Source organism: Lissotriton helveticus, chromosome 8 (assembly GCF_964261635.1).
Source record: "Lissotriton helveticus chromosome 8, aLisHel1.1, whole genome shotgun sequence".
Lineage (NCBI taxonomy): Eukaryota > Metazoa > Chordata > Amphibia > Caudata > Salamandridae > Lissotriton > Lissotriton helveticus.
In genome coordinates, this window is record NC_136069.1 from 914,171,696 (window position 1) to 914,197,713 (window position 26,018).

The 26,018-nt window shown below is 43.0% G+C and overlaps 1 protein-coding gene across 1 annotated transcript in view; it reads right to left on the bottom strand.

Moving 5' to 3' along the window:
* Positions 1–26,018, bottom strand: part of LOC144772997 (cell cycle control protein 50C-like) — a 274,293-nt gene that overhangs the window by 18,293 nt on the left and 229,982 nt on the right. The window contains exon 5 of the mRNA XM_078657732.1: positions 18,948–19,091. Coding sequence (XP_078513858.1) covers positions 18,948–19,091 — 144 coding nt within the window. The remainder of the gene's footprint in view (positions 1–18,947; positions 19,092–26,018) is intronic.

A 26,018-nucleotide genomic window follows, 5' to 3' on the forward strand; every position in this document is an offset into this window, starting at 1 on the left:
AGACTGAATATATGATGTTACCACGAATACAAGTTCCACGCATGGCAATACCACGCGAATTTTAGTTCGCAAGTGGCTTTACCACGCTGGAATTTGCAACGAAGGATTATACCACGCATTTTAACCTTCGTTTAAACACAAATAATAAAGAATATTTTCTTACCTGACACCTTCCCGTCTTTCACGAGCAGCCCGTACTTCCATCCACCATCGAAACAAGCGTCAAAACACGTCTGCCAAAATTAAAAAAGGACTACTATTTTGACGTAACGGCACGTCTTTGGGGGAGGCACTTTCCTTTTACCTCGGTGGTACTGAAGTGCGTTTTTTTTAAATTTAATTAACCCGCTCCTTTGTTTATTTTTGGGGGGGAGACCCCCCCAGGCCCCCCCAGCCCCTCCCCCAGCCGACCCCCGCCAACCCCCCAATCCCACGCTGAACGACTGGAAGGAATTCCACGCCTCCCCCTAGCCAGAACGTATATGCGTGGTAAAGACTGTCGTTGAAGGCATACGCGTGGAAAAGACGTTTGCGAGGTAAGTGCCTCGTAGTAAACGTCACGCGTAGAAAAGCCTTCGTTGAAAATGATGTTTCCCCTCGAAAATGCCTTAAGAGAGATCTGATGGGAGGGAGACGGAGAGGTGTGTCGCAGTGGCCAGAGTGGCTGACTCCGGAGTGTGGGGCTCATGGCTCGATCCCTGGCGCTGACAGCAGCTCAACTCAGCATCATGTGATTCTGGGCAGTAGCTCACTTAATCTGCCCGATGGCCCCCAGCACCTTGAAACCGTTAAGGGGTGATATGTCCGTGCTTTTTAAATATGAATTATTATAATGAATTATTTTTATCTGATGGATGTGGGTAGAGGCAGAGGTTATTCCATGTTTAAAGAAACTGTATGTGCTCGTAATGTTGTTTACAATGTATCAGTCTCTAACTGAACTAGTAATAATGGGAAAGGGTTACCAGTGGTAACAAGCTTTAGTAAGGAAGGAGGTTAGAAAGGACCCTCAACAGGATAACTATATTGTACAAGGTTGTGGGACTGACAAAGAATAGTGACAAAGACTTGATCCGGAGATTCTGGATCCCTTTGCTGCGCTACACTTTCTGTTAAGACAGAGATGGCTACAAACGGGGGTGGGCGTAATATTGCACTCGATAGAACTAACACACACTCCCCTTTCTCATACATACATTTATATGGCAACACTAGCTCTCAAATGACTTTGTGAATCAACGTAATCCTGGGGTAAGGATGCGTTTTAAGTGCCTAACCCATCTGTCCAAAGTCTTAAGCTTTGACGACAAAACAGGAAGTGAGTAAAGCTCTCTGATTCACATCAAGTTACCCCCCTGGGATTAGTTGAAGAAAACACACAATCCGTTTGCTGCACAACACATCACTACTACATCATTTTTGACAACTTGTAGACAGTAAATACGACCCTTTGTGGGCGACAGTAGTGGGCAAGAATGATCTTACATCACTAAGGTCACTATATACTACCATGAGTAGGAACAAACGTGTTACTATCACTATTACCACAATCAAGACTAACAGGCAATACAAATATATAGCCACCTAAACGTTAGGGAGTTATGATGACAGAGTCAAGAATACCAGGTATGAACCCAGCACGATCACAACACAGAACCAAAGTGCTGTGAAGAGACTTGTGTATTATCTCTTAATGTAAATGGCCTCATGAACTATGTCTGAGAAAAATAAAAAATCCTCCACTCAAATACACAAGATATACAATTAAAAGCTATGTTTTCTTGGTATGGTTTATTTACCCCCTTGGGGCTGGATCTGTTATTGTTCTTCTCTTATATGCCTTTCTACTCTTATTTAGTAGTCATATTTCTTATGTAATGATGGTTTACTTTGTATACTTTTATTCAATAAAGCTTTTTAAACTTAAATAAAATCACGAGATATGATAATGTTACAGGAAACTCACCTCTCAACCACTGAAACAAGGAAACTGAAAACAGACTGAATTGGCAACTATTATTTGCATGCAATGATAAAGAAGATAAGTCAGGAAGATCTAATTCCACTGCTGACTTAAAGAAGAGGTAGCCATACTATTCAGGAAAACCCTACCCGTAACATTCCAGAGAGTGTGGCGGGAGGAGGAAGGACAGTGCATATTTACTAGGTTCAATATACAGGGATGGATAATGATTTTGGGTCAGTCTACACTTTCAGGGTCAAAAGCGAAACTTTCTCCAGCATATCCTGGACAATGTCAGAGTTTTGCAAACATTAACCATAGAGGACGGAAACTGGAACATGATGACAGACGCACTATTAGACAGGTCGAGAAAACCAGCACTCACAGTTGAGAGGTTTATTACAAGACCTTATAGAGAACCACTCCCTTAAAGATGTCTAGAGATTAATACATCCAAGAGAAAATATGCTCCTGTATTATGTGTTCAAGGCACTTGTACACATCGATGTTTACTCCACCTCCACCTCAATAATACCTTACATAACAGAGAGCACAATTATTGAGAGGAGAGTTTCCCAACTTCTAAAACTTTTATAGATAGATCTATTCATCCCTCCCTATGCCATTGGTCCATGAATACTGATACATATAAACTTCCAGGGGAAAACCAGAAACTGCAAGTACATTTAGCAGACTTCATCGCAGACAAGGAAGGTCTTGTAACTTCAGAACAGGCACTTACGGCAGCCTGTAAAACATCCGTTAGCAGATTGATGTCGAGTGACACGGTCCTATGACACATAAACAGCAAGGTAGACCCTGCCATTCTAGAATAATCAATCTGAAACTTAAGACGCCAATATTATCACACACCAACTGATTCACCAATACAAGATCTGACAAAATATAAAACTTAATACACATCTGAACGTGCATTACATAGGCTTAAAAGGAAGAGTTATGAAAAAAGAGAAGAGGAGGTCAGAATCCTGGTGCAGCAGATACATCAGCAGAGTGTCAGCCATACCGGAAATAAGTACCAACCAGGAAGAGCTTCTGACCCACCCACTAGAGATCATAAAATTCTGAGAATTCTATAGCAACTTAACAATTTAAAACTTGAACCTATTCGGCAACTAGAAGAGGACTTTCTGGCAAACGTCGCAATGCCACGACTAGATGAGGAGCACGCGTTAGTGCTAGGAGATAGTATAACATGTAAAAAGGCTACATGTGAAATAAGTATGGGGAAAGCAACGGGGAGGATGAGCTGCTGATAAAACACTACAAAATTTATAAGGTGAAAGTCTCGAAGATATTAATCAGAGTTTTCAATGAGGTACAAACCCAGGGCAGATGCCAGCAGAGCTTAAGGCCAGAGTCATGAAAGGAAATCCGGCTCGCAAAGGGCCAGATTCTGAGAATCTGGCCCTTTGCAAGCGCAATTTTTGCATTTGGGATTCATCATCCCAAATGCAAAAATCGCTAATAGCGAAATCGCAAAATTGCGAGGAATTGCATTTAAGGAATCTCTATTTGAGATTCCTTAAATGCAATTCATTAACCATTTTTTATTTGCGAATTCGCTATTTCTGGCCGCTATTTACCGCGAAGTCTGACTTCGTGGTAAATAGCGAAAACTTAGAAAAATGCACTTTAGTGCATTTTTCTAAGTGGTATGTTGCACACACAGTCAGAGAAAAATCCCTGGGTTCACACTGTCAAAAATGATTTACTCGGTTTTCTTACACCTTCTGTCTATGTGCTCACACGTTCTTTCTCCTGCAGTGCAGGTCACTCACCCACTATTATGAAAAATGCTTAATTTCCACACTAAAATTGAACGTTCACAATCTTTTTATTAAAAAATGAAATGTACATAAAAGTAACTTAAAAGTTCAAAGGGTAAACTTTGAGCAATACAATAAAAAACAAGAATAATCATAGAAATTCATAAAAGTTCATCATAGACATTTAGAATAATACAATTTCGTTTATCTAATGTGATATATCAAAAACAAGGACATCTTACAAAGCAGTTATCACAATCAATAAACATTTTAATTAAACAAGAAGAAAAACCCCCTAAAAGATTATGGCCTATAAATTCGTTTGCCACACTATTCACTAGATCCAATGGTCCTTTCTCTGTATACACACGGTGTAGTCAATAGTCTCAGCAATATGTGAATATCTACTGCACCCTGGACTCTACTTGGATTCTACAAGAAAACAACAAGTGCGTCGACGCGTTTCGGTACTGTGGACCTTTGATACAGTAGCACCTTCATCAGGACTGCCGTTTCTTTGGGGTCACCGGCATCAAGGGATATGGATAAGCTCCCTCACTATGGGGTGTTGATGAATTCACCCAGAGATGTTTTTTTTTATATAAAACTTTCCACTCGTTTCGTCACTTTCTACTAGGGCGGATTTCTTCCTCGTTAGTCGAAAGAGTCCGTAGTATAAGGGACTTTTCCAGTTTTCTATAGTTGTACTGATGCACTTCCGCTCTTCTTTTCCTTCTGTCTATTTATCTGAAGGATGTAATAAAAAATTTGTTCCTTGGACGGGCATATATCCGCGTTGTTACGTGGGACCACTGGATATGTTCTGTCTCCTCTCGTGTGGGATCGCGGTTCTGCCTCGTCCTCCTTCTGTTCCTCACACACACATGTCCATAGGAATGAATGGAGGGTCATTCCTTATTTGCGATTAGCAATTTGCTAATCGCAAATAAGGAAGCTGTAGGAATCGCAAATGAAATTGCGATTTCTACATGAATCCCGTTTTGCAAGTCCTTAATAGCGATTCCTTAATAATCGCTATTAAGGACAATGATGAATCTGGGGGTTAGTCAGGTATTATATATATTCACAGCGAATATAATTGTCAACAGGCTCTGTCACTAATACCTATGCAAGCAGGTATTGTATTTCGCTGCTCTTCTAGACACAACCTGTGGACACTTTCACACAGCGGCGGCCGCCATAAACGCAGGGTGGTGAGGCGGGTGGGGTCATGCAGGAGGCGTCGAGCGGGGAGGGGAGAATACAATATTTTTTTTAAACGTACCTATTCCCGCCAGCCGCTCCAGCGTCATGTCTCGTCGCCCTGCCTCTCCTCTTCCTACCTGTTGGTCCCAGCAGCCCCTGGGACAGACTCCCTGTCCAATCCCCACGCTTCAGCAGTGCGGGGATTGGTCTCGGCAGGCAAGAATGATGCCCTACTCAGACTAGGGAGTCTGTGGGGTTGCTCCAGCCAGGGCGCTCAATGCAGCTGGGCGGAGAAAACCTAAGTGCGCATGTGTGTTTTGGTCGGCCTGAGACGGCCAGCCAGCCAAACACACATGAGCAATTAGGGAGAGGAGTGCACTAGCACTCCTCCTCCCCCTCCCATACCTCGACCCTGCTCCTCCCAACACCGCTGGCTAAGAGCCGGCAAATGTAAATTTAAACAATGCAAGAACATCGTTTAATTTTACATGTGCTGGCTCTGACCCAGGCAATGAGGCAACGCTCCTCCGCCATTGCGGAGGAGCTGCCACTGCTTTAACAACTACTATAATAGGTGAAGATGATGTAGACAAAAAGGTGGCCCCTGTCACTAGATGCAGAGAATGCGTTTGATCTTGTGAAACGAGGCACACTTTCCAGAATCTTGGATAGATCAGGCCTTAGCATAGGCTTTAAAAAAAAAAGGTAGGGTGGCACAAGTTGCCTGTATTGGGTTCATATCAGACGCATTTCAGATACATTTCTGGTCCAGGGCGGACCCAGACAATAGTGCCTACTGTCTCCATGCTTTTTATATTGGCACTGGAACAACTAACTGCCATATAAAAACCAATACCCTGATATTAAAGGTATCATTACAGCGTCAAAAACTAGAAAGATATTATTCTATGCAGATGGTGCATTACTGTCCACTGCAGAACCAGTATGCTCAGTCCCATACGTTATGACAATTATCAAAAACTACTCTAAATCCTCCTGAAACATTTTGCGTATCCTGATAAATCAAAAGTATAAAGACATAGTACAAGATAACATCCCACCACTGTAGAAGAAAACAGAGATAGACTTGGTAAAGTGGTGAAGCCTACTATCACTATGGACAAGGTTCAGGCAATTTAAATCACCATGGCCCCTAGATGTAATTGTGTTTTTGTTCTGTTCTTACTACCCATAGAAATATCCACTCTAACAGAAATTATTGACTAAAATTGAGAAATGCTGATCTCAGCAAAAAGAGACATGGATTCTATATAGGGGGTTCATCTAGAACCAAGGGGCACTTAATCCATTACTCATGCACCAGCTTGTGCATGGAGAGATGTTCACAAGTTTATAAAAGCAGACCTCCCTGTGTGCATCCAAATGCCGCTATTTGTTTTAATACGGGTTTAGAAGTGGATGAGAGGGCATTAAGAAGTAAAATTGTGAGGAGGCAGGAATAAGACTGTTTCAAGATAGATGAGTAAAGTCTTTTGAGGAACTTAAAAAGAAAACATAACCTGCAAACTTCTGAGGTCTCTATCAGAGCAATGTCAGGGAACCCTACAGACGATATTTAATGTCCCTGATATAAAAACACTTCAAATTTTGGGGACAATGAAAAGGTATGGTTTCAGGCATATGTATGGAACTTTAACAGACCCCACCCTTCTACAAACTAATGGAATTGGCCCTTAGGAACAGATGGTAGGAAAAAATAGAACTGCAATTCGGGGATGAGGTACATTCAGCTATTCTAGAGGAACATGACAATAGAGATGAGTCTTAAATATAGCTACTTAAAGTGTTACATAAATGGCATTGGTCCACGTATGAATCAGGACTCGAAATGCTGGAGATGTAGTCAGACAGATTACGATATCCTGCATATTCTCTAGTCATGCAATAATCTCACATAATATTAGACAGCTGTATCACTAAGAAAGGTTTGCAATCAGGATTTTGCACCCACACCCTCACTAGAAATTCAGCTTTGCAAGACAATGAAAATCTATGACAGCACCTAGTAATGCCAATTTGTTGAAGTCAATGACAAAAATGGCAGAACACCATAGATTTAGCTGTGATCCCTGGCTGGCCTTTTCGAATTCTGGCGCTGCCTTTGTTGTTCATTGAATCAAAGGTAGCAACATCAGTGCCAAGAACATTTAGGCAGCTTACTGTTATGGGTAACAGGGTTTCACCCTCTTTATTTGCTGCCTATTTGTTTTAATTATACTAACAAGGAATAATATCTTATTACTCACTATTAGTGTTATTAAAAATGGAGCACCAGGAGATTGAAAATGATATTTGCTGGATGCTGAGGTAAGGAAAATAAAATGCTTTCAAATGTTTGTTGTGTGTATGCATATGGGTGAGTGTGTTTCTTTAAGATATCATATGTGTTTGTGATCATATGTGTATTAGTGAAAGTGAGTGAATGACTGCAATTGAAAATGAGGAAGAATGAGTGAGAATGTGTCGGATAGTGAGTATTGGATATGAGTGAGTGAGAATTAGTAAGTGAGAGAAAGTGACTGCGTGTGAGTGAGAATGAATAAGCAACAATAGGTGTGAGTAACAGTGAGAGTAAGTGTGAGGGAGAATTAGAGAGTCAGAATGAGTGACAACAAGAGAAGCAGTGAGTGAGAGTATGAGTGAGTGCAAGTGGATGTGTGTGCGTAAGTTCAGTGAGAGTAAGAGTAAATGTGGTGTTATGCTTGCAAGTCTGCAGTTGGCTTGTACATATTGAGAGTAATACTTGACCTATGAGGAATTAATGGCAAAATGCTGACACTGTCATACTGAAGGCAATTCTTTGCATTACAGGCTCCACTGACAAAATACTGGCACTGGCATACTAGAAGAAACACTAGGCATATGGGACACCCAAGGCAGAATGCTGGCAAAGGCACACTTTAAATGTTGGCATAAGGGCATGGCAGGACAACCATGGCATATGAGAAAGAAACATCAACCAAGACAAAATGCTGTCCCTGACACACCAGAGGTAATGTTTCACATAAGGAGCAGAATAATATATGGAGAGCACTAATGGGGCAAAATTATGGCACTGGAATATTGTGTGTCATGTTTGGCCTATGGGGGCACCCAAGGTCTTATGGGGCGCCCCCATGACCAAATGGTGGCCTGGCAAAATGGAGGTCCTTATTTACATCTGGGGGCAGTTGTAGTCCATTTTCCTGTTGTACAATGGAGGTCATTTGTGCTATATGGGGGCACTTACAGCAGACTTTGAAAAAATGAAGTCAACTCTTGTTAGGTTTCATTTGCTTGGCACACCATGAAAGGGCTTGAATTTGTATTGTTTCCTTTCAGCGCCTTTGGCATTTTAGCAAGTCTATGCCAAATTTGCTTTTAAACTTAATGTATGGTACATTTTTTTCAATGTTTTCTCCGGGGGTGAGATCCTCCACCCTCCCTCTGAACCCCCTGAAAAGAAGTTGGGCTCATTCAAATCACTTGTTTGCAAAAATTCAAGGAACGTATTATGCCCCACCATTTTGAAAGATCACCAAGCACCACTGCAATGAACAGAAGGTAAACAGTGTCTTGATGTGCACTGCTTACTATCTGAGGCGCCCAATTGAACAGGAACATTCAGCGGCTGCTCCTCCTCTAAGGCTGATGTGAGTCATCCCACTGCTCTTAGAGCACTGGAAAAAGGAAAAATAAAATGATAATAACACGTTATTATAATTGTATTTAGGTTAGGGTGGTGCGTGGCTGGGGTCACAGGGAGAAGGAGTGGTTTGTGCACCATAGGTAAGCTTGATAGTTGGGCCGGCCATCTTGGGCCGGCCGAACTGTCATGCACACTTAGCATGCTCTGATTTTACTATAAACTAGGTAACTAAGCTCTTTGAAAATGGCATAATTTCTCTGGAAGCATCAGAGGCACTGGGTTCCCATTTCAGAATAGGCGCAAAATGCCTCTTCTAGGGCCAGATGCATCAAGAATTTTTCTCCTCGCAAACGGGCCGATTCACAGAATCGTCCCGTTTGCGATCGCAAAAAATGCTTTTGTGATGCATCAAACCCAACTTTGCGATTCAGTAACCTGTTACCAAATCGCAAAATGGGTTTGCAATTCACTATTTGGAAGGGGTGTGTTTAGGGCGTCCCTTCCAAATAGCGAATCCTAACAGTATGCATGAATGTTTTGTGACTGTGAATGCAAAAACATTTGCATATTACCACCTACTTCAAGTAGGTGGTAAGACATTCACAAATGGAAACTGGTCCCCAAGGGACACCCTACCCCTTTGTGAATGTTTGTAAAAGCTGACCACTGCCTGCTCTTAAAAAATGAAAACAAAACTTTGCATTCTTGTTTTTGTAAAGCATCTCGTTTTCAGGAAAACTGGCTGTTTTACAAAAAAATGATTGCTTTATTTAAAAGTAATCACAGAAATGGTGATCTACTGATCTCAGCAGGCCACCATTTCTATGATTTTTACGATTCCTAGGGGGTCGCAAATTGCGGACTACCTCATGAATATTCATGAGGTAGGTCATTCGCAACCCATTAAGAATCGCAAAAAGTGTGCTGCACCCTTTCATGCATGCGGTTTTGTGATTCCCTAATTGCGAATCACAAAGATTTGCAATTAGGGAATCACAAAACATCTTTTTGATGCATCTGGCCCCTAATGTTTTCTTCCAGGTGTAAAGCAGAGTATGGAATTTATACCTGAACTTAGGCATGTAGCCTCTGTGCAACAGCTCAAAATAGGAGGTTTTCATAAAGCCCAACTTGGGATGTTCAGGAGTAATATCTTTTTTTTAAAAAGGGGATGTCAGAAACAGCAATCCATCAATGGTGAGTTGTATATTCTTCTCGGGATTATAAAATGAGACAAAAACTGACTTCTTAAGTACATAGTGAGAGGACCAAGCCTAACCTGGCCCAAGATCTATAGCTCATAGTTCAGGTTGAAAAAGGTTTTGGAATAAGGGTTGTCAAGAATTTGAGAGACAAGCTGCACACAATGATCACTCCAGAGCAGGAAGAAAACTTACCTAAGGATGATAAAGGTAGAAGCGTGTTGGACAAAATGCAAGTTATGATCATAAATATTATGTTATAAAAATGACTCGTTACAAAAGGGGGTGGTGATGGACGGAGCATCTGAACCAATCAAACACTCACACCCAGTCAAAAGATCTGGGTTTGATCCATCACCGTTCTTTAGCCCACTCTGCCACCCCAGTTCAGACATGGCTATATGCAAATCAGTCTGACCGTGTGCCTCATGGGAACAGTCCAGCCCGAACTGACTCGTAGCAGAAAATATTATGCCATCTTCACAAAACTATTACCATTGCAAAACATGCCTGAAACAGATGTTTCTTAACGTATTATGCAAATTTCAATAAACCTTTAACAATTGTCTAACATAAACAATAACTAATATAAACTACTTAACATAGGCACAATGAATTTCCTCTGTGTCCCTTGATCAGGCGCTTGCGCTACACAAATACCTTTTTTTTAAATAAATGATTTTTATTGGTTTCAATAAAGTAACATCAATAACATCTGCATGACGTTTCAATCTGGCATTGAGATTATAAAATAGCAATAAATCCATATAGCATGGGTGGGGGTATAGGGAAACACTCATTTAGGTAACATTACTGTCCACTTTATTGGTTGGCTTGCCGCTTCACTATGCAGCGCGGCACAGCTGTAATCCGTCAAATTGTATCAGGAGTACCTAGGAAAGAATCAGCCATTGTTCCTCAAAACCATTTCTACAATGGGTTACGTACATTTGCAAAATCAATCAATCAAACATTTGTAGAGCGCACTACATACCTGTGAGGGTCTCAAGGGGCTGGGGGGGGGGCGCTACTGATCGAACAGCCAGGTCTTGAGTAGCCTCCTGAAGGTCAGCAGGTCTTGGGTCTGTCATAGGCTCAGTGGGAGGGTGTTCCAGGTCTTGGCGGCGAGGTGGGAGTAGGATCTTCCGCCGGTGGTTGTTCTTCAGATGTCCGGGACGGTGGCGAGTGTGAGGTCGGCGGAGCGGAGCTGGCGGTTGGGGATGTAGAAGGAAAGTCGTTTGTTGAGGTAGGCTGGGCCGGTCTTGTGGAGTGCCTTGTGTGCGTGGATGAGGAGCTTGAAGGATATCCTCTTTTTGACGAGCAGCCAGTGCAGGTTTATCAGGTGGGGGATGATGTGGCCGTGACGTGGTACATCGAGGATCCAAAAACATTTGCATATTACAACCTACTTCAAGTAGGTGGTAAGACATTCACAAATGGAAACGGGTCCCCAAGGGACCCCCTACTCCTTTGTGAATGTTTGTAAAAGCTGACCACTGCCTGCTCTTAAAAAATGAAAACAAAACTTTGCATTCTTGTTTTTGTAAAGCATCTCGTTTTCAGGAAAACTGGCTGTTTTACAAAAAAATGATTGCTTTATTTAAAAGTAATCACAGAAATGGTGATCTACTGATCTCAGCAGGCCACCATTTCTATGATTTTTACGATTCCTAGGGGGTCGCAAATTGCGGACTACCTCATGAATATTCATGAGGTAGGTCATTCGCAACCCATTAAGAATCGCAAAAAGTGTGCTGCACCCTTTCATGCATGCGGTTTTGTGATTCCTTAATTGCGAATCACAAAGATTTGCAATTAGGGAATCACAAAACATCTTTTTGATGCATCTGGCCCCTAATGTTTTCTTCCAGGTGTAAAGCAGAGTATGGAATTTATACCTGAACTTAGGCATGTAGCCTCTGTGCAACAGCTCAAAATAGGAGGTTTTCATAAAGCCCAACTTGGGATGTTCAGGAGTAATATCTTTTTTAAAAAAAAGGGGATGTCAGAAACAGCAATCCATCAATGGTGAGTTGTATATTCTTCTCAGGATTATAAAATGAGACAAAAACTGACTTCTTAAGTACATAGTGAGAGGACCAAGCCTAACCTGGCCCAAGATCTATAGCTCATAGTTCAGGTTGAAAAAGGTTTTGGAATAAGGGTTGTCAAGAATTTGAGAGACAAGCTGCACACAATGATCACTCCAGAGCAGGAAGAAAACTTACCTAAGGATGATAAAGGTAGAAGTGTGTTGGACAAAATGCAAGTTATGATCATAAATATTATGTTATAAAATGACTCGTTACAAAAGGGGGTGGTGATGGACGGAGCATCTGAACCAATCAAACACTCACACCCAGTCAAAAGATCTGGGTTTGATCCATCACCGTTCTTTAGCCCACTCTGCCACCCCAGTTCAGACATGGCTATATGCAAATCAGTCTGACCCTGTGCCTCATGGGAACAGTCCAGCCCGAACTGACTCGTAGCAGAAAATATTATGCCATCTTCACAAAACTATTACCATTGCAAAACATGCCTGAAACAGATGTTTCTTAACGTATTATGCAAATTTCAATAAACCTTTAACAATTGTCTAACATAAACAATAACTAATATAAACTACTTAACATAGGCACAATGAATTTCCTCTGTGTCCCTTGATCAGGCGCTTGCGCTACACAAATACCTTTTTTTTAAATAAATGATTTTTATTGGTTTCAATAAAGTAACATCAATAACATCTGCATGACGTTTCAATCTGGCATTGAGATTATAAAATAGCAATAAATCCATATAGCATGGGTGGGGGTATAGGGAAACACTCATTTAGGTAACATTACTGTCCACTTTATTGGCTGGCTTGCCGCTTCACTATGCAGCGCGGCACAGCTGTAATCCGTCAAATTGTATCAGGAGTACCTAGGAAAGAATCAGCCATTGTTCCTCAAAACCATTTCTACAATGGGTTACGTACATTTGAAAAATCAATCAATCAAACATTTGTAGAGCGCACTACATACCTGTGAGGGTCTCAAGGGGCTGGGGGGGGGCGCTACTGATCGAACAGCCAGGTCTTGAGTAGCCTCCTGAAGGTCAGCAGGTCTTGGGTTTGTCATAGGCTCAGTGGGAGGGTGTTCCAGGTCTTGGCGGCGAGGTGGGAGTAGGATCTTCCGCCGGTGGTTGTTCTTCAGATGTCCGGGACGGTGGCGAGTGTGAGGTCGGCGGAGCGGAGCTGGCGGTTGGGGATGTAGAAGGAAAGTCGTTTGTTGAGGTAGGCTGGGCCGGTCTTGTGGAGTGCCTTGTGTGCGTGGATGAGGAGCTTGAAGGATATCCTCTTTTTGACGAGCAGCCAGTGCAGGTTTATCAGGTGGGGGATGATGTGGCCGTGACGTGGTACATCGAGGATCAGTCGTGCCGAGGTGTTTTAGATGCGTTGCTGTGGTTTGATGAGCTTGGTCGGCGCTCCCGCGTAGAGTGCATTTCCGTAGTCGAGTCTGCTGCTGACGAGGACCTGGGTGACTGCTCTTCTTTTATCAGTCAGGATCCACCTGTAGATCTTGCGTAGCATGCGGAGGGTGTTGAAGCAGGGGGAGGAGACGGCGTTGACTTGCTTGATAGCGGGGAGCGTTGAGTTGAGGATGATTCCCGTGGTCGGTGGGTATCGGGCTGCCCCCAGTGCCGTCGGCCACCAGGAGTCGTCCCAGGCTGAAGGGTTGGAGCTGAGGATGAGGACCTCCGTTTTGTCCGTGTTCAGCTTCAGTCGGCTGATCTTCATCCAGTTGGTGACGGCCTTCATTCCTTCGTGGAGGTTGGCTTTGGCGGTGATAGGGTCCTTGGTGAGGGAGAGGATCAGTTGAGTGTCGTCGGCGTAGGAGATTATGTTGAGGTCGTGCTGTCGGGTGACGTGTGCGAGCGGGGCCATGTAAATGTTGAACAGTGTCAGGCTGAGGGAGGATCCTTGGGGTACGCCGCAGATGATCTCGGAGGCTTCGGATCAGAATGGGGGAGGGGGACGCTGTGGGTTCTGCCATAGAGGAAGGAGGTGGTCCATTCTAGGGCTTTGTCTTAGATCCCTACGGCATGGAGGCGTGCGTGTAGTGTGCGGTGGTAGACGGTGTCGAAGGCGGTGGAGAGGTCCAGGAGGATGAGGCTGCAGTCTCACCGTTGTCCAGCAGGGTCCTGATGTCGTCGGTGGTGGCGATGAGGGTGGTCTCGGTGCTGCAGTTGCTGCGGAACCCTGACTGAGAAGGGTCGAGGATTCTGTTTTCGTCGAGGTATCGGGTTAGCTGTCTGTTGATGATCTTCTCGATGACCATGGCCGGGAACGGGAGCAGCGAGATGGGCCGGAAGTTCTTGAGGTCTCTAGGATCTGCCTTGGGTTTTTTTGAGTAGGGCGTTGATCTTGGCGTGTTTCCATCTCTCTGGAAATGTTGCAGTCTCGAGGGAGAGATTGATGACGTTGCGCAGGTGGGTTGCGATGGAGCTGCTGGCTTTGTTGAAGATGTAGTGCGGGAATGGGTCTGACGGGGAGCCGGGGTGGATTGGGCTCATGGTCTTGATGGTGTCATCGATACTCACGCTGCTCCAAGCTAGCAGGGGGTCGTGGTTGATGGTGTGCGGAGAGTCTGTTTTGTTGCTGTCTGTTAGGGCTGTCAGGGGGTTGAGCTGTCGTGGATGTCTGCTATTTTGCTGTGGAAGAAAGTGGCAAGGGAGTCGCACAGGGCTTGCGACGGCGGGATGTCGTTGGTGTTGGAGCTGGGGTTGGAGAGTTCCTTCACGATGTTGAAGAGCTCCTTGCTATTGTGTGCGTTGTTGTTGAGGCGGTCTTTGAAGGAGGTCCTCTTGGCAGTCCTGATGAGGTGATAGTGGTTGCGGGTGGCGTCCTTGTGGGCTGTGTGGCTGTCCGAAGTCTGTTCGCGGTGCCATTTCGTCTCTAGTTTCCGGCAGGCTCACTTGGAGGCTAGGAGTTCTGGGGTGAACCAGCTAGCCCTCTTGCCGGTATCTCTGTGGGGGTTTCTTCAGCAGGGCAGGGGTGTTGGCGCAGTAGTCAATCCAGCGTCTGAGGCTGTGGGCAGCGTCGTCGGTGTTGGAGGGTTCGGTGGGGGGGCTGAGAGCGAGGTTAGTGTGTAGTTGGTCTTTGTGATTTTTCTCCAGCAGCAGCGAGGGACCTGTTGGGTGCTGTGGTGTGTGTTGGGTTTCTGAAAGGAGAATAGGATGCAGCGGTGGTCGGTCCAGAGGAGTTCGATGGTGTGGCTGAAGGTGACATGGGGGCTTGCGGAGAAGATGGGGTCAAGTGTGTGGCCGGCGGAGTGGGTAGGCGTTGTGACGAGTTGCCTCAGTCTGAGGTTGGCGAGGTTATCGATCAAGGTTGTCAAGTTGCTGTTGTTGTTGTTCTCAAGGTGAAAGTTCAGGAGGATATAGTCGGTGGAGGTCAGGGTGTGCGTGCTGATGAAGTCGGAGATGGAGTCGCTGAACTGGGTTCGGGGTCCTGTAGATGAGGGTTCCCCCTGAGGGTGGAGTTGAGGTCTGTGTGGATCTGGAAATGCATGTGTTCGGCGGCGCTGAGAGTGTCATCGGTGCTGGTCGAGACCCTGATGCTGTACTTGTGGACGATGGCGATTCCTCCTCCGACTCCATTGGTGCGGTCTCTGTGAGTCGGGTGTGGAGGAGATGTTCATCCAGGTCTCTGTTAGGAAGGTGACTTCGGGGGTTGATGTGTCGAGCAGGTCCCAGAGCTCGACGGCATGTTTGCGTGCGGAGCGGGTGTTCAGTAGGATGCATCGGAGGTGGTTGAGGTCTTACTTGGCGGGTTGTTCGGCGGCTCTGAGGCTGATGTAGCTGCAGTTCCGGCAGGTGAAGGGACCGTGGGTGCGTTTCGGGGTGGCCTTGAAGCAGGTGTGGTTCCGTCCGGGGTTGAGAGCGAGGCGTGTGCTGGCATTGTAGCGGTGGTGGTCGTCATGGCGGGTTCGGGGACCAGGGATTCTGGCGCTGGGAGCAGTCCAGGCACGGACGGGCACATACGGCTTGACTTCGGCACGCATAAGGCCCATATATGGGGATGTGGGAGGGAGGAGCTGGCGGGAGGCAGGGGCAGTGAATGGGCAGTGAGGGGGCGGGGACGCAGCGGCAGGAACGGGGGAGGCGAGGGCACCTGAAGACAACCGGGCACAAACAGGGTCAGCGAGGGGGACCAGAAGGCAAAGCGAGGGGGAACAGCAGGCATGAGGGCACAGAATGAAGGGGCAACGAGGGGAACAGAAAGGCAAGCAAAACAGACACAAATCAGGGGCAGCGGGGGAAACAGAAGGCAAAACAGGTACAATCAGTGGCAGCGAAGGGGAGCTGAAGGCAAGAGGGCACAGAATGAAGGGGCAACGAGGGGACCAGAAGGCAAGCAAAACGGGCACAGATAAGAATGCAGGCAGTACAAGGAAGACAGATAGCGACAGAGATACAAACCTAAGGCCTACCACTGGCCACCAGGGATGAGGCGTAGGTGGTAGCCTGCGGGTGGAGGAGGGCCTCACGTCTACAGCAGCGGCAGCTAGGGCAGGGTCAGGACACACAGGTGGAGCTGTGTGGTGGGGAAGCAACCTACCAACAAGGTCAAGGGTCGCCATTTAAACTTGAACAAGAGGAACACAAAAAGGAAAAAAGATGAAAGAAATGAAGAATAAAAAGAAAAGAAAAATAAGAACCGATCTCTTCGTGGAATTGCCATTGTGGGTGCGTCTGTCGGTCTGATGCAACAATGGGTAGCATATGTATGATTGTAAGGGCGTGGTAGGCCGTGTACTAATGAGTGTGGCAAGGGGGTTGATGGTGTGGGGGTCGAGAGAAAAGGAATAGTGACGGGTCACGACGGGGTGAGGGGCGGACAGAATGAGCAAGTGTAGAAGGGAGGGGGGTTTGCAGAGAGTTTAGTCTCGATCACGGACGAATATCCCTGCCATTGTACAGGGGTTTGTCGCAGGGCTGCTGACATCCGTGTTGAAGTCTCTTGCTGATTTTTGCACTCCGAACCAGTGCCCTACAAAGATCAAGTAACCATGCACTAACATTGGGGCCTGTTTTGGCCTTCCATGCCATGGCAATCCTATGTTTGGCCAGGCCTAGAGCAAGATCCAGAAATGTGTTCAGCCTCTCGTGACTCCCAGTAGAAAATGGAGGGGTTCCTCCTCCACCCGCGCACCTGCCACTTTGGCAAGTAGAGTGGCCACTTCAGACCAGAATATTCTAATATCAGTGCAGTTCCACCCATGTGTGTGAGTGTAGCTCCCTGGTCTTGACATCTGGAGCATATATCCATGGTGCCAGTGTACATGCATGCCACCCTGTGGGGAGTGAGATAAGTGTGGTGCAAATAACTGAATTGGGTGTATTTTACCCTAGCGTTGGCAAAAATAATTTTTGGTTGGTTAAGGCATTGCGTGTCAGTCAAAGTAATGTCACACGCAATGCCACCAGTGAGGGCGGGTCATCCAATCTGATGGAAGTATAAATTGCTGTTATGGCAAGCTAGCCGTGTGTGAGCAGTGTTTGTAGTAGGTGTGATGTGGTGGGGTCTGCCCGGTCATTGTCCCATGCTTGCAGGGATTGGCTCATCAGCAAGGTGTGTAATAGAAAGGAACCCTGTGGCACTCCGTGTGTGTATACTAAATCCTCAAATGTTTGCAGTTGCAAGTCTGCATACATATCCCTCCATGTGTCCAACCCACTCTCCCTCCATACTCCCAGCTCCCGGCGTCCATGACAGGAGTACGTGCAGATTGCACAGGGTAAGGAGAGAGGCAGGGGCTTTGAACGAGGGCACACAGTGGGCCTTACCCTGCCTCTCCACCAGTAACTCACAGTAGCCTAAGAAGGAGGGAGGAGGATAAAGGACAGTTCATCTGAGACTATGGAGAATATGACTGTCTTCAGCCTCCTTTCACAGATCCTGCCGTGTATGTTTGATCTTTGAAATCAGTGCACGCAGAAGTAACAGTCGGAGCACACAAAGAAGAAGTTGAGAACAGCATGTAAGGTACAGAGTCAAAGTACAAATCATTGTGTCTACCGGGAGGCTGTGTTTTTTAAATAAGGACAGTCTGTCTTCATTGACTGGAATGTTCAAATAGCCCTATAGCCCATTGTACCAACTTATACTGATCATTAAAGGCCTGCTACCGTATTGCAGCCTTTGGCTTAGGGTTCTAATCCTGGAGCTGGGGCTTATAGGTCGGTATAGCCCACTTTGGCAGACTATAAGGATGTATTGGAATATAGGCATGTTGGAAACACAACTAAAGATAATAAAGTGGCTCGGGCCAAAAAAATAGCTAGAGAAGACCACTTTCTTCAACAGTCCAAATCTTGTTGTTTTGTTTCTCTTTTATTTTAGAACATTCTATTCACAGAGAGTAATGTTCTATTATAGTCTTGGAGACCGCTGTGGCAGGCTCTACAGACCATTAAAGAAGGCCTTTAACAAGGGATAGGTCTTTAATGGCTGGTTCAGCCGACTACGGAGGGGTCTAAGGCTACTAGAACATTCCGCCCTCTGAGGGCAGAATGTTCTAATTTGTAAAACAAAGGCCTCACAAAGCTTGAGGGGGTTGAAATACCCTCAGGCTCCTTGAGGCATTTGATCACAGCTGTTGCTGTGAACAAACATTGGAATGTTGATTCTCCGAGCTTCGACCAGCGATTAGAAGCCCGGAGCACTCTGTTGTCTTCAATGGAGCTCCCAACCTTCCAGTGTTCTAATACCTTAATGGCCCTTCAGCCTCAGGCTGAAATAGTTATTACAGGCACATTCCTTCATTATAGAACCTCACTTGCAGCTTGTACCTATAATTCAGGAAGAGGCCCTTTAACAACCACTAGAGGTATTGGCAATAGGCTATAATGCTCCACCCTTCTGTGAAACACTCCCTGATTGCTTCCTGCTAACATCTTGAAAAATTACAATGGCTCAACATGTTTCCCTCATTTGAGTTTTGGTACTTATACAAAGCAATATACAATTTACAATAAAAGTGCAAACAAATGCAGAAGGAAGCAAAGTGTGAATGTACAAAAACGCATACATATGCAACTAGAAACAGATAATATCCTTTTATATTTTAGATTGGTTGACAAAGTATTACCTTTAAAAGCCTCTTGTAGGTTGTCCTTAGGATCTGGGTTTTCAAACTTCACATTTTTGTCTGACCACCAGCTGTTTCCAGTCCTTGTCAGAGGCACCTTCGCAGGAGGTGATCCCCCAGGGTGGTAATAAAGCAGAATACTATCTTCAAAAAACAAAATGACAATGGTTCATTGATATTCGGGAATCAATTTATCAGCGTGACAAACCTGTGCCAGGTTATCACAGGAACATGCAGTGGTTGCCAGTAGAGTGCACACCTGACCTTGTTGTATAACCTCTTCTTGGGTTCCAACTCTACATTATATTGCCCCACTGACAATGACATTGTTTTTAAACCATCTGTATTACACAGTCAAGTGTCCAGATACAACATAGGAAGGTTATTGTTACAGAAAGCTCTACCACGCCAGCTGGCAAACTCCAGCAAACCATCGACTCTAGGCACAACGCTAAGGAATGTTTCTTTATTTTATTTTATTTTCATGGTGCAAGTGAGTTCTGTGCTATGTTTGTTCTGCTTTGTGTTTTGGAGTCTTCTTTCTTTAAGCTAACTCCAGCATGGTTTTGCAAGATTGTGCATTATTGGTGCTTGGTCTTGTGGCCGTCGTGCTACATTGAATAACAAAATCTCAGAATGAGAAGTGATTAACTGTATACACCTCTGACTTTATGCTATACAATGTTCACCACCTCCCATATGTCATAGCATTTATTACTGTAGCACTGAATGTTGAAGGCTTCAACCATAGTCATTGCATAGCGACTCTATGAAGTTTGATAAACCACTGGCTTTTAGTTTCACAAACCCAGCACAGCCATATTTTGCTGTTCTGTCACTATATCAAAAATCTGTTTGTACACACATCTGTCTAATCAAGGCTTATTGTGACTTACCAATAGAAAGTGGTCACATAAACAATACTTACTTGTATGATGGCTCTCAATCTTTGGCTTGTTCGCCATATTCATAACATTCTTAAATTCCCATGGGCCCAATGGGATCACCGATCATGTTTCAAAAATATAATAATTAAAATTAATTATTAACCTTGTGGTCTTTTAAAAATGTTTTAAAAAGCATGCTCCAGGAGCATTCAGAATGCCCTGTACAAATGACCTCCATCAGTTCTTTCTAAAAAGCATCAGCTATTTTGTTGAAACGGAGAAGATCGAACTAGGTGGATATGAATACAGTGGCGTAGCAAAGGGAAGGGGTGGACCGAGTTTTGGTGACAGGGCCCTCCGGCCCCTCCGCCCCACACCTGCTCTTACCTGCATCCGTAGCGGGCGGCCACCGAAGAACTCGCCAGCACCCCCACCTGCTCTTACACACGGCCGAGGGGGGGCAAATGCAGGGGGCACCAGGGGCGGCCATAGGTCTAGCTACAACACTGTATGAATATGATAAGAAGAACAATGCTGGAGAAGTAATTACAGATAACTAAGTTTCATCCTCCGGCCTAGTTTCTTCATCATCATTCGTAGCTGTTGAGACATGGCAATGGGCCTGTTACTGGTGAGGTCTTCACGTGCTGTGCCTCAATTCCTCAGTGAGTAAAACTTTTTACATATATTATTTAAATATCACTTTATGGGTTGGGTGTGCAGGATTCTCAAGCCGATTAAATCTTTTGAAAATGGGTACAAAATATGCACCATAAACAATGTCGGGCCAGTGAGATTGGTTACAAGTTGGTGTTTTGTCAAGGACACTTTACAGAAGGGTGAAAGTTTCTTCCTAGATTATTTTCTTTAGGAGATGGATAGAAAATATGCATGGCAAAGTGGCTTAAGTCGGTAAATTTGGTCATATTTTGGACAATCAGAATGGTCAAAAGTTCAGAGGGTTAAAGACAAATTTGCATCGTAAATTGATAGTTCTTCTTTCCAAAATGTTTTGTGAAATTTGTGCGAAGTAGAACATTCAATCATAACATTCAATTTGTAAAATTCCAACGTGATGGAAGAATAAGACAAATTCACAAATCCCAGGTGACAAGTATTTGGAAGGAATGAGCCTGATCTTGAACTTGCTATCACTTACCCTCTTTTGCAATAAAAACAATTACAATATTTCTGCAGTGATTTTTCAAAATATTGAATGAGGTTATCACATTTCAGTAGTGAGTTCAAACTGGTAAAGCATTTCAGTTTCAGAAGATAATCATTAAAACGCCAAAAAATATAGAACTCTCCACACCACCCAGTAAATACATTTGAGACTAATATACCAAAATAATTTTTTGCTATTGTCATTGTAAGTAAACGTGTAATAAAATTCCCCTAACACATGCCCTGCACTATAACGAGGTCTTAAAGCATAGTATTTTGCATTTTTTATGTTGGGAGGTATGTTGACACATCACTCAACAAACTGCCCAATATAAAAATGCATAAAAATGATGCAACTCTCTACCATATCACAAATCCACTCAGCATCCATCTCACTATCCCTTCATATTTGTTCATTCCACCATTTTATGGCTCATTGCTCCTTCCATCCTACTTAGCCCTACTTAAACCCTTCACCAACACTGAACAGATTACCACACTCTAATCCTGAAGTCCCCATCTTTTGCACCATCCGACCTTTTCAGTTCCCAACTAATAAAGCCCTTAGTCTTTACGCCATGCTTAACCCCACTCCTCTCAAATTCTTACGGTGCATGTCTTAATCTATAGTTATCCTAAAATTATACTCCTTCATCTAACTACTGTCCAGTGCCTCAATGTTCCTTCGGTTCCAGAATCACCTAATGCTCAACTGGATCGCCTCTACCTCTCCATCTTCAACTTTTATCCTCTGCAATTTAGCTTCCAACAACTTCACTCCAAAGAAATGGTCCTCCAGTACCCATCGAACTGTCATCTCATACCACAACCAACTTTCCTCCATTCTAATTCAATGCATCCACTGTTCAACGGTTGGTGATCCAACTCCACTTACCACCCACATCTTTATAGGCATCGTAGGATCAAACTTTGAAATGGTTCTCCCTCTATTGCTCTATCACAGCTTATTAGTCTACTCATGCATGTTAACACTTTCAGCATTGAGCTGTCCCCTTCCTTCCTGTCCATGTGACCCATGGCTCAGCTCTGGACCCTCCCCTTTCCCATCTATATAACATTATTTGGCATTATATGATTGTGATATACAGATCACCTTCTCCCTCTCTTACAAAACCTACCCCTGTAGAGACGCACAAATGTGCGAATCAAGATGGCCGCTCCGCTCCTGCTCTAGCGCGTTTTGCGCCTGTTTTCTTAAATAAAACGACGATTCCTGTCACAAACTGCTGACAGAGAGGTTGTAATATATATCGAGAGCCCACCTGTAATGTGAAGCGATTTTCAGCGTGTTTGGAGCCCTTGAAGACGTTCTTTTCGCTGCCTGGTTCCTGGCCCCAGCCCAGCTCCGAGGTACAGTCGAGTTTCTCAGTCAGGGGGGGCGGAGTGCACTGCTAGGAGAGGGCCTGGCTTTGGCCTAGCCACGCCCACAGCCCATTTTAGCTGCTGCATCAGCTATTTTCCAGCTATTTTGCACTCATTTATACAGTATTTGCTGCATTTTGGGTTCTTTTATTTCTGCTATTTTCTATTTGAATTTTCTTCTCTGTGAAAATGGAATATAAAGCTACTATTAATAATAAAAGGGGGCAGCAAGTTTCCCCACCTCCTATTAAATCTAAGGTTGTGGAGTCATCTGAGCCTTCCTTATCCTTAATATTAGAGGAAATTCAGGCTCTGCGCGTTAATACAGAGGCCATTGCGTCAGAAGTCAAAAATGTACGCAAGGAAATGGCTAATTTATCCATGAAAATTTCAGACAATTCAATTAAAATTCAAGATAACAAGGTTAAAATTGACACTTTCACTCCTCTAGTGGCAAACATTTCTCCTTTGTGTTCTCAATTGTCGGATTCGGAACATCGCAATAGACAATACAATCTTCGCATTTTTAATTTACCTGAGGATGTTGAAGGAGCTAACTGTAAATTATATTTGGAAAATCTGATCCCTGGCCTTTTGTAGCTTAAATTTCCTGAAAATTTTGAAATAGATTAGGCCCACAGAATTCCTTCCCATCGCAACCCTCATCACACCAAGCCACGACAAATGATCTTTAAAGTTCTTCGTCACCATCACTTGGTTTTAATCAGAAAAGCGGCACGAGAAATTCCTTCACTGATGGTTAATGGAAATAAGATTTTTATTCATCAAGATTTTGCCAAAGAAACTGTCGCAATTCGCAAGGAATTTACTGCTCTCCGTCCTCATCTTTGACGTCTTGGCTTCAAATATGGACTTTTTGATCCATCGACGATGCGTATTTGGAAGGATAATTTCTCCAAATCTTTCCAACGTCCTGAAGATTTGAAACATTTTCTTGACCAACAGTCTCAACATTCAATGGATACTACTGATTCCAACACTTGAGTTATACCAGTTATGCCTTTTCTGACAGGGTACTAAGATTTTCTTCTATTGGGCTCCAGCGGTTCCGGCCATGCTTGTAGACCGTGTGTGCGTTTCACATTTCACATTTATGTCTTCTGTTTGTCGTTTTTTCCATGTTTTTTCTTTTTCTTTTTCTCTATCCCTTGGCTTGTTTTGGAGCTACTTTTTCTCTTCTTTTTTCTCATTCTATTTCTCCTTTAATTTTCTTTCTCTTACATCTTTTTTCTTGATTTCTTTTATTCTCTCCTTCTACTATGACTAATGTTCATAATCTTAAAGTTGTATCTTTAAATGTTAAAGGATTGCGTCATCCAGTTAAGCGTACAAAAATTCTAGATTATTTACAAAGTTATAAAGCTGATATTTGTTTTATTCAAGAGACTCATATTGACAACAACATTTTAGATTATATGAAAAAGAAATGGGTTGATATGATTGTCTCCTCTCCTGCTAATGGTAAGAAAAATGATGTGGCTATTCTTTTTGCAAAAAATTACACTGTCAAATTTTAAGCAAACATTCAGATGATGATGGTAAATATATCTTAGCTAAAATTAAAGTTCATGATTCACTCTTATTTTTAGTAAATGTTTATGGTTCTACTGCAGATGATCCTATGTTTTGGTCCAATCTTGCTACAGATGTCTTAAAAGTTTGAAATGTTCCTTTAACTGTTGGAGAGGATTTTAATGTTATTTCTGATCTTTTATCTTATATGCTTTCTCTTACTAAATTTCATCCTTTTAAAGTGTATTTTGCGTTCAAATCCTTCATTCAACCCACTAAATTAGTAGATATTTGGAGATTACATTTTCCCACAGAAAAAAGTTTTACTTTTTTTTCCAACCCTCATAACTCCCATTCCCGAATTGATGGCGTATTAATTTCCAGACAATTAATTAATTCTGTTAAAGATCCTCAAATTGGTAACGTTGATATCTCTGACCATGCGCCGATTACTTTCGTTTTTAATTTAGAATCAACATATACCAGACAGTCTAGATGGCGAATGAACACTGGTATAGTATTAAATGAAACAAACAAACCAAAACTTTTGACAGCCATTAAAGATTATTTTTTATTTAATCCAGAAGGTTCTACCTCTTTGATTAACAGATGGGATGCGTTCCAAGCTTATATTAGGGAGGTAACAATCTCCATTATAGCGCAAGATAACAAATCTTTCAATGCAAATATTAAAGAATTACAAAAACAAATTGCGAAACATGAACGACTCTTTATTACCTCCAATGATCCTCAACATAAGTTTACACTCCAAAAATTGTGATATGAATGTAACTCCATCCTTAGTAAGAGAGCAGGTATCCAAATTTCTAATGCTAAAGCCAGATTTAGTTTTAACACCAATAGATCTGGCTGACTTTTAGCTAATTATTTACGCATAAAAAAGGACAAAACTCAAATCAATTCAATTCATGGTCCTCATGGTAAAATTGCTTTTTCTCAAAATGATATTGTTAATGAATTTTTGAATTTCTATTCCAAATTATATAACAAGCCTGATTTTCATGATGAATCTTTAATTGATTCCTTTTTAGCTTCCTGTGGTTTACCCAAGATTTCGCAATACGATAAAAATGGACTTGACTCTCCCATCACTAAAGATTAAATTTTATTAGCCATTAAATCCCTTAGAAAAATAAATCTCCTGGTCCTGATGGGATACCAGTGGAATTTTATAAAGAATTTCAATCACACCAGTTACCTTTTTTATTTCAACTTTTTACGTTTTTTGATCCACAGGTGCTACCTCTGGTTCTTTCACGGAAGCTTTAATAATTGTACTCCCAAAGCCAGATAAAGATCCCACTCTCGTATCTAACTATCGCCCCATATGTTTAATTAATCAAGATTGTAAGTTATATGCTAAAATACTCGCTACAAGATTAGGCCCTATTTTAGATTTCATTATTTACCCTGATCAATCTGGTTTTATGAAAAATAGATTTTCTGCAAATAACACCAGAACTTTACTTCATGTTATTGAACAAAGTTCTATTTTACCACTTCCTTTAGCCTTAGATGCTGAAAAAGCTTTTGATAAGATTCATTGGCAATTTTTATTTCATACGTTATCATCTTTTAATTTTGGAGAATCTTTTATACGTATGATTTCAGCTCTATATTTTGCTCCTACTGCTCGTTTATTTATTAATGGACACATTTCACATCAATTTTCTCTTTTTAGAGGTACGAGACAAGGATGTTCCCTTTCTCCTCTTTTATTTTTAATTGGCATCGAACCTTTCCTTTCTTCAATTAGAAAATGTGATGAGATTAAGGGAATCACTATTAAAGATGTTCTTGTTAAATCCCTTGCATATGCGGACGATGTGCTTTTATTCATTAGTGACCCTGTGTCCTCTTTCCCATCTTTAATTAATATTTTAGCAAAATATTCTACAGTTTCTGGTTATACTTTAAAAACAAACAATTGTATTGAGGAGTGACTGCATGTATAAGTGATTGTATGGGTGAATGAGTGAATGTGTGTGTAGACCTAAGAATCTGTGAGTGGGTATGTACTAACTGGTATTGGTGTTTCTATGGTTTCCAAAAATGGTAGTCTGTATTTTAGAATGGGTGT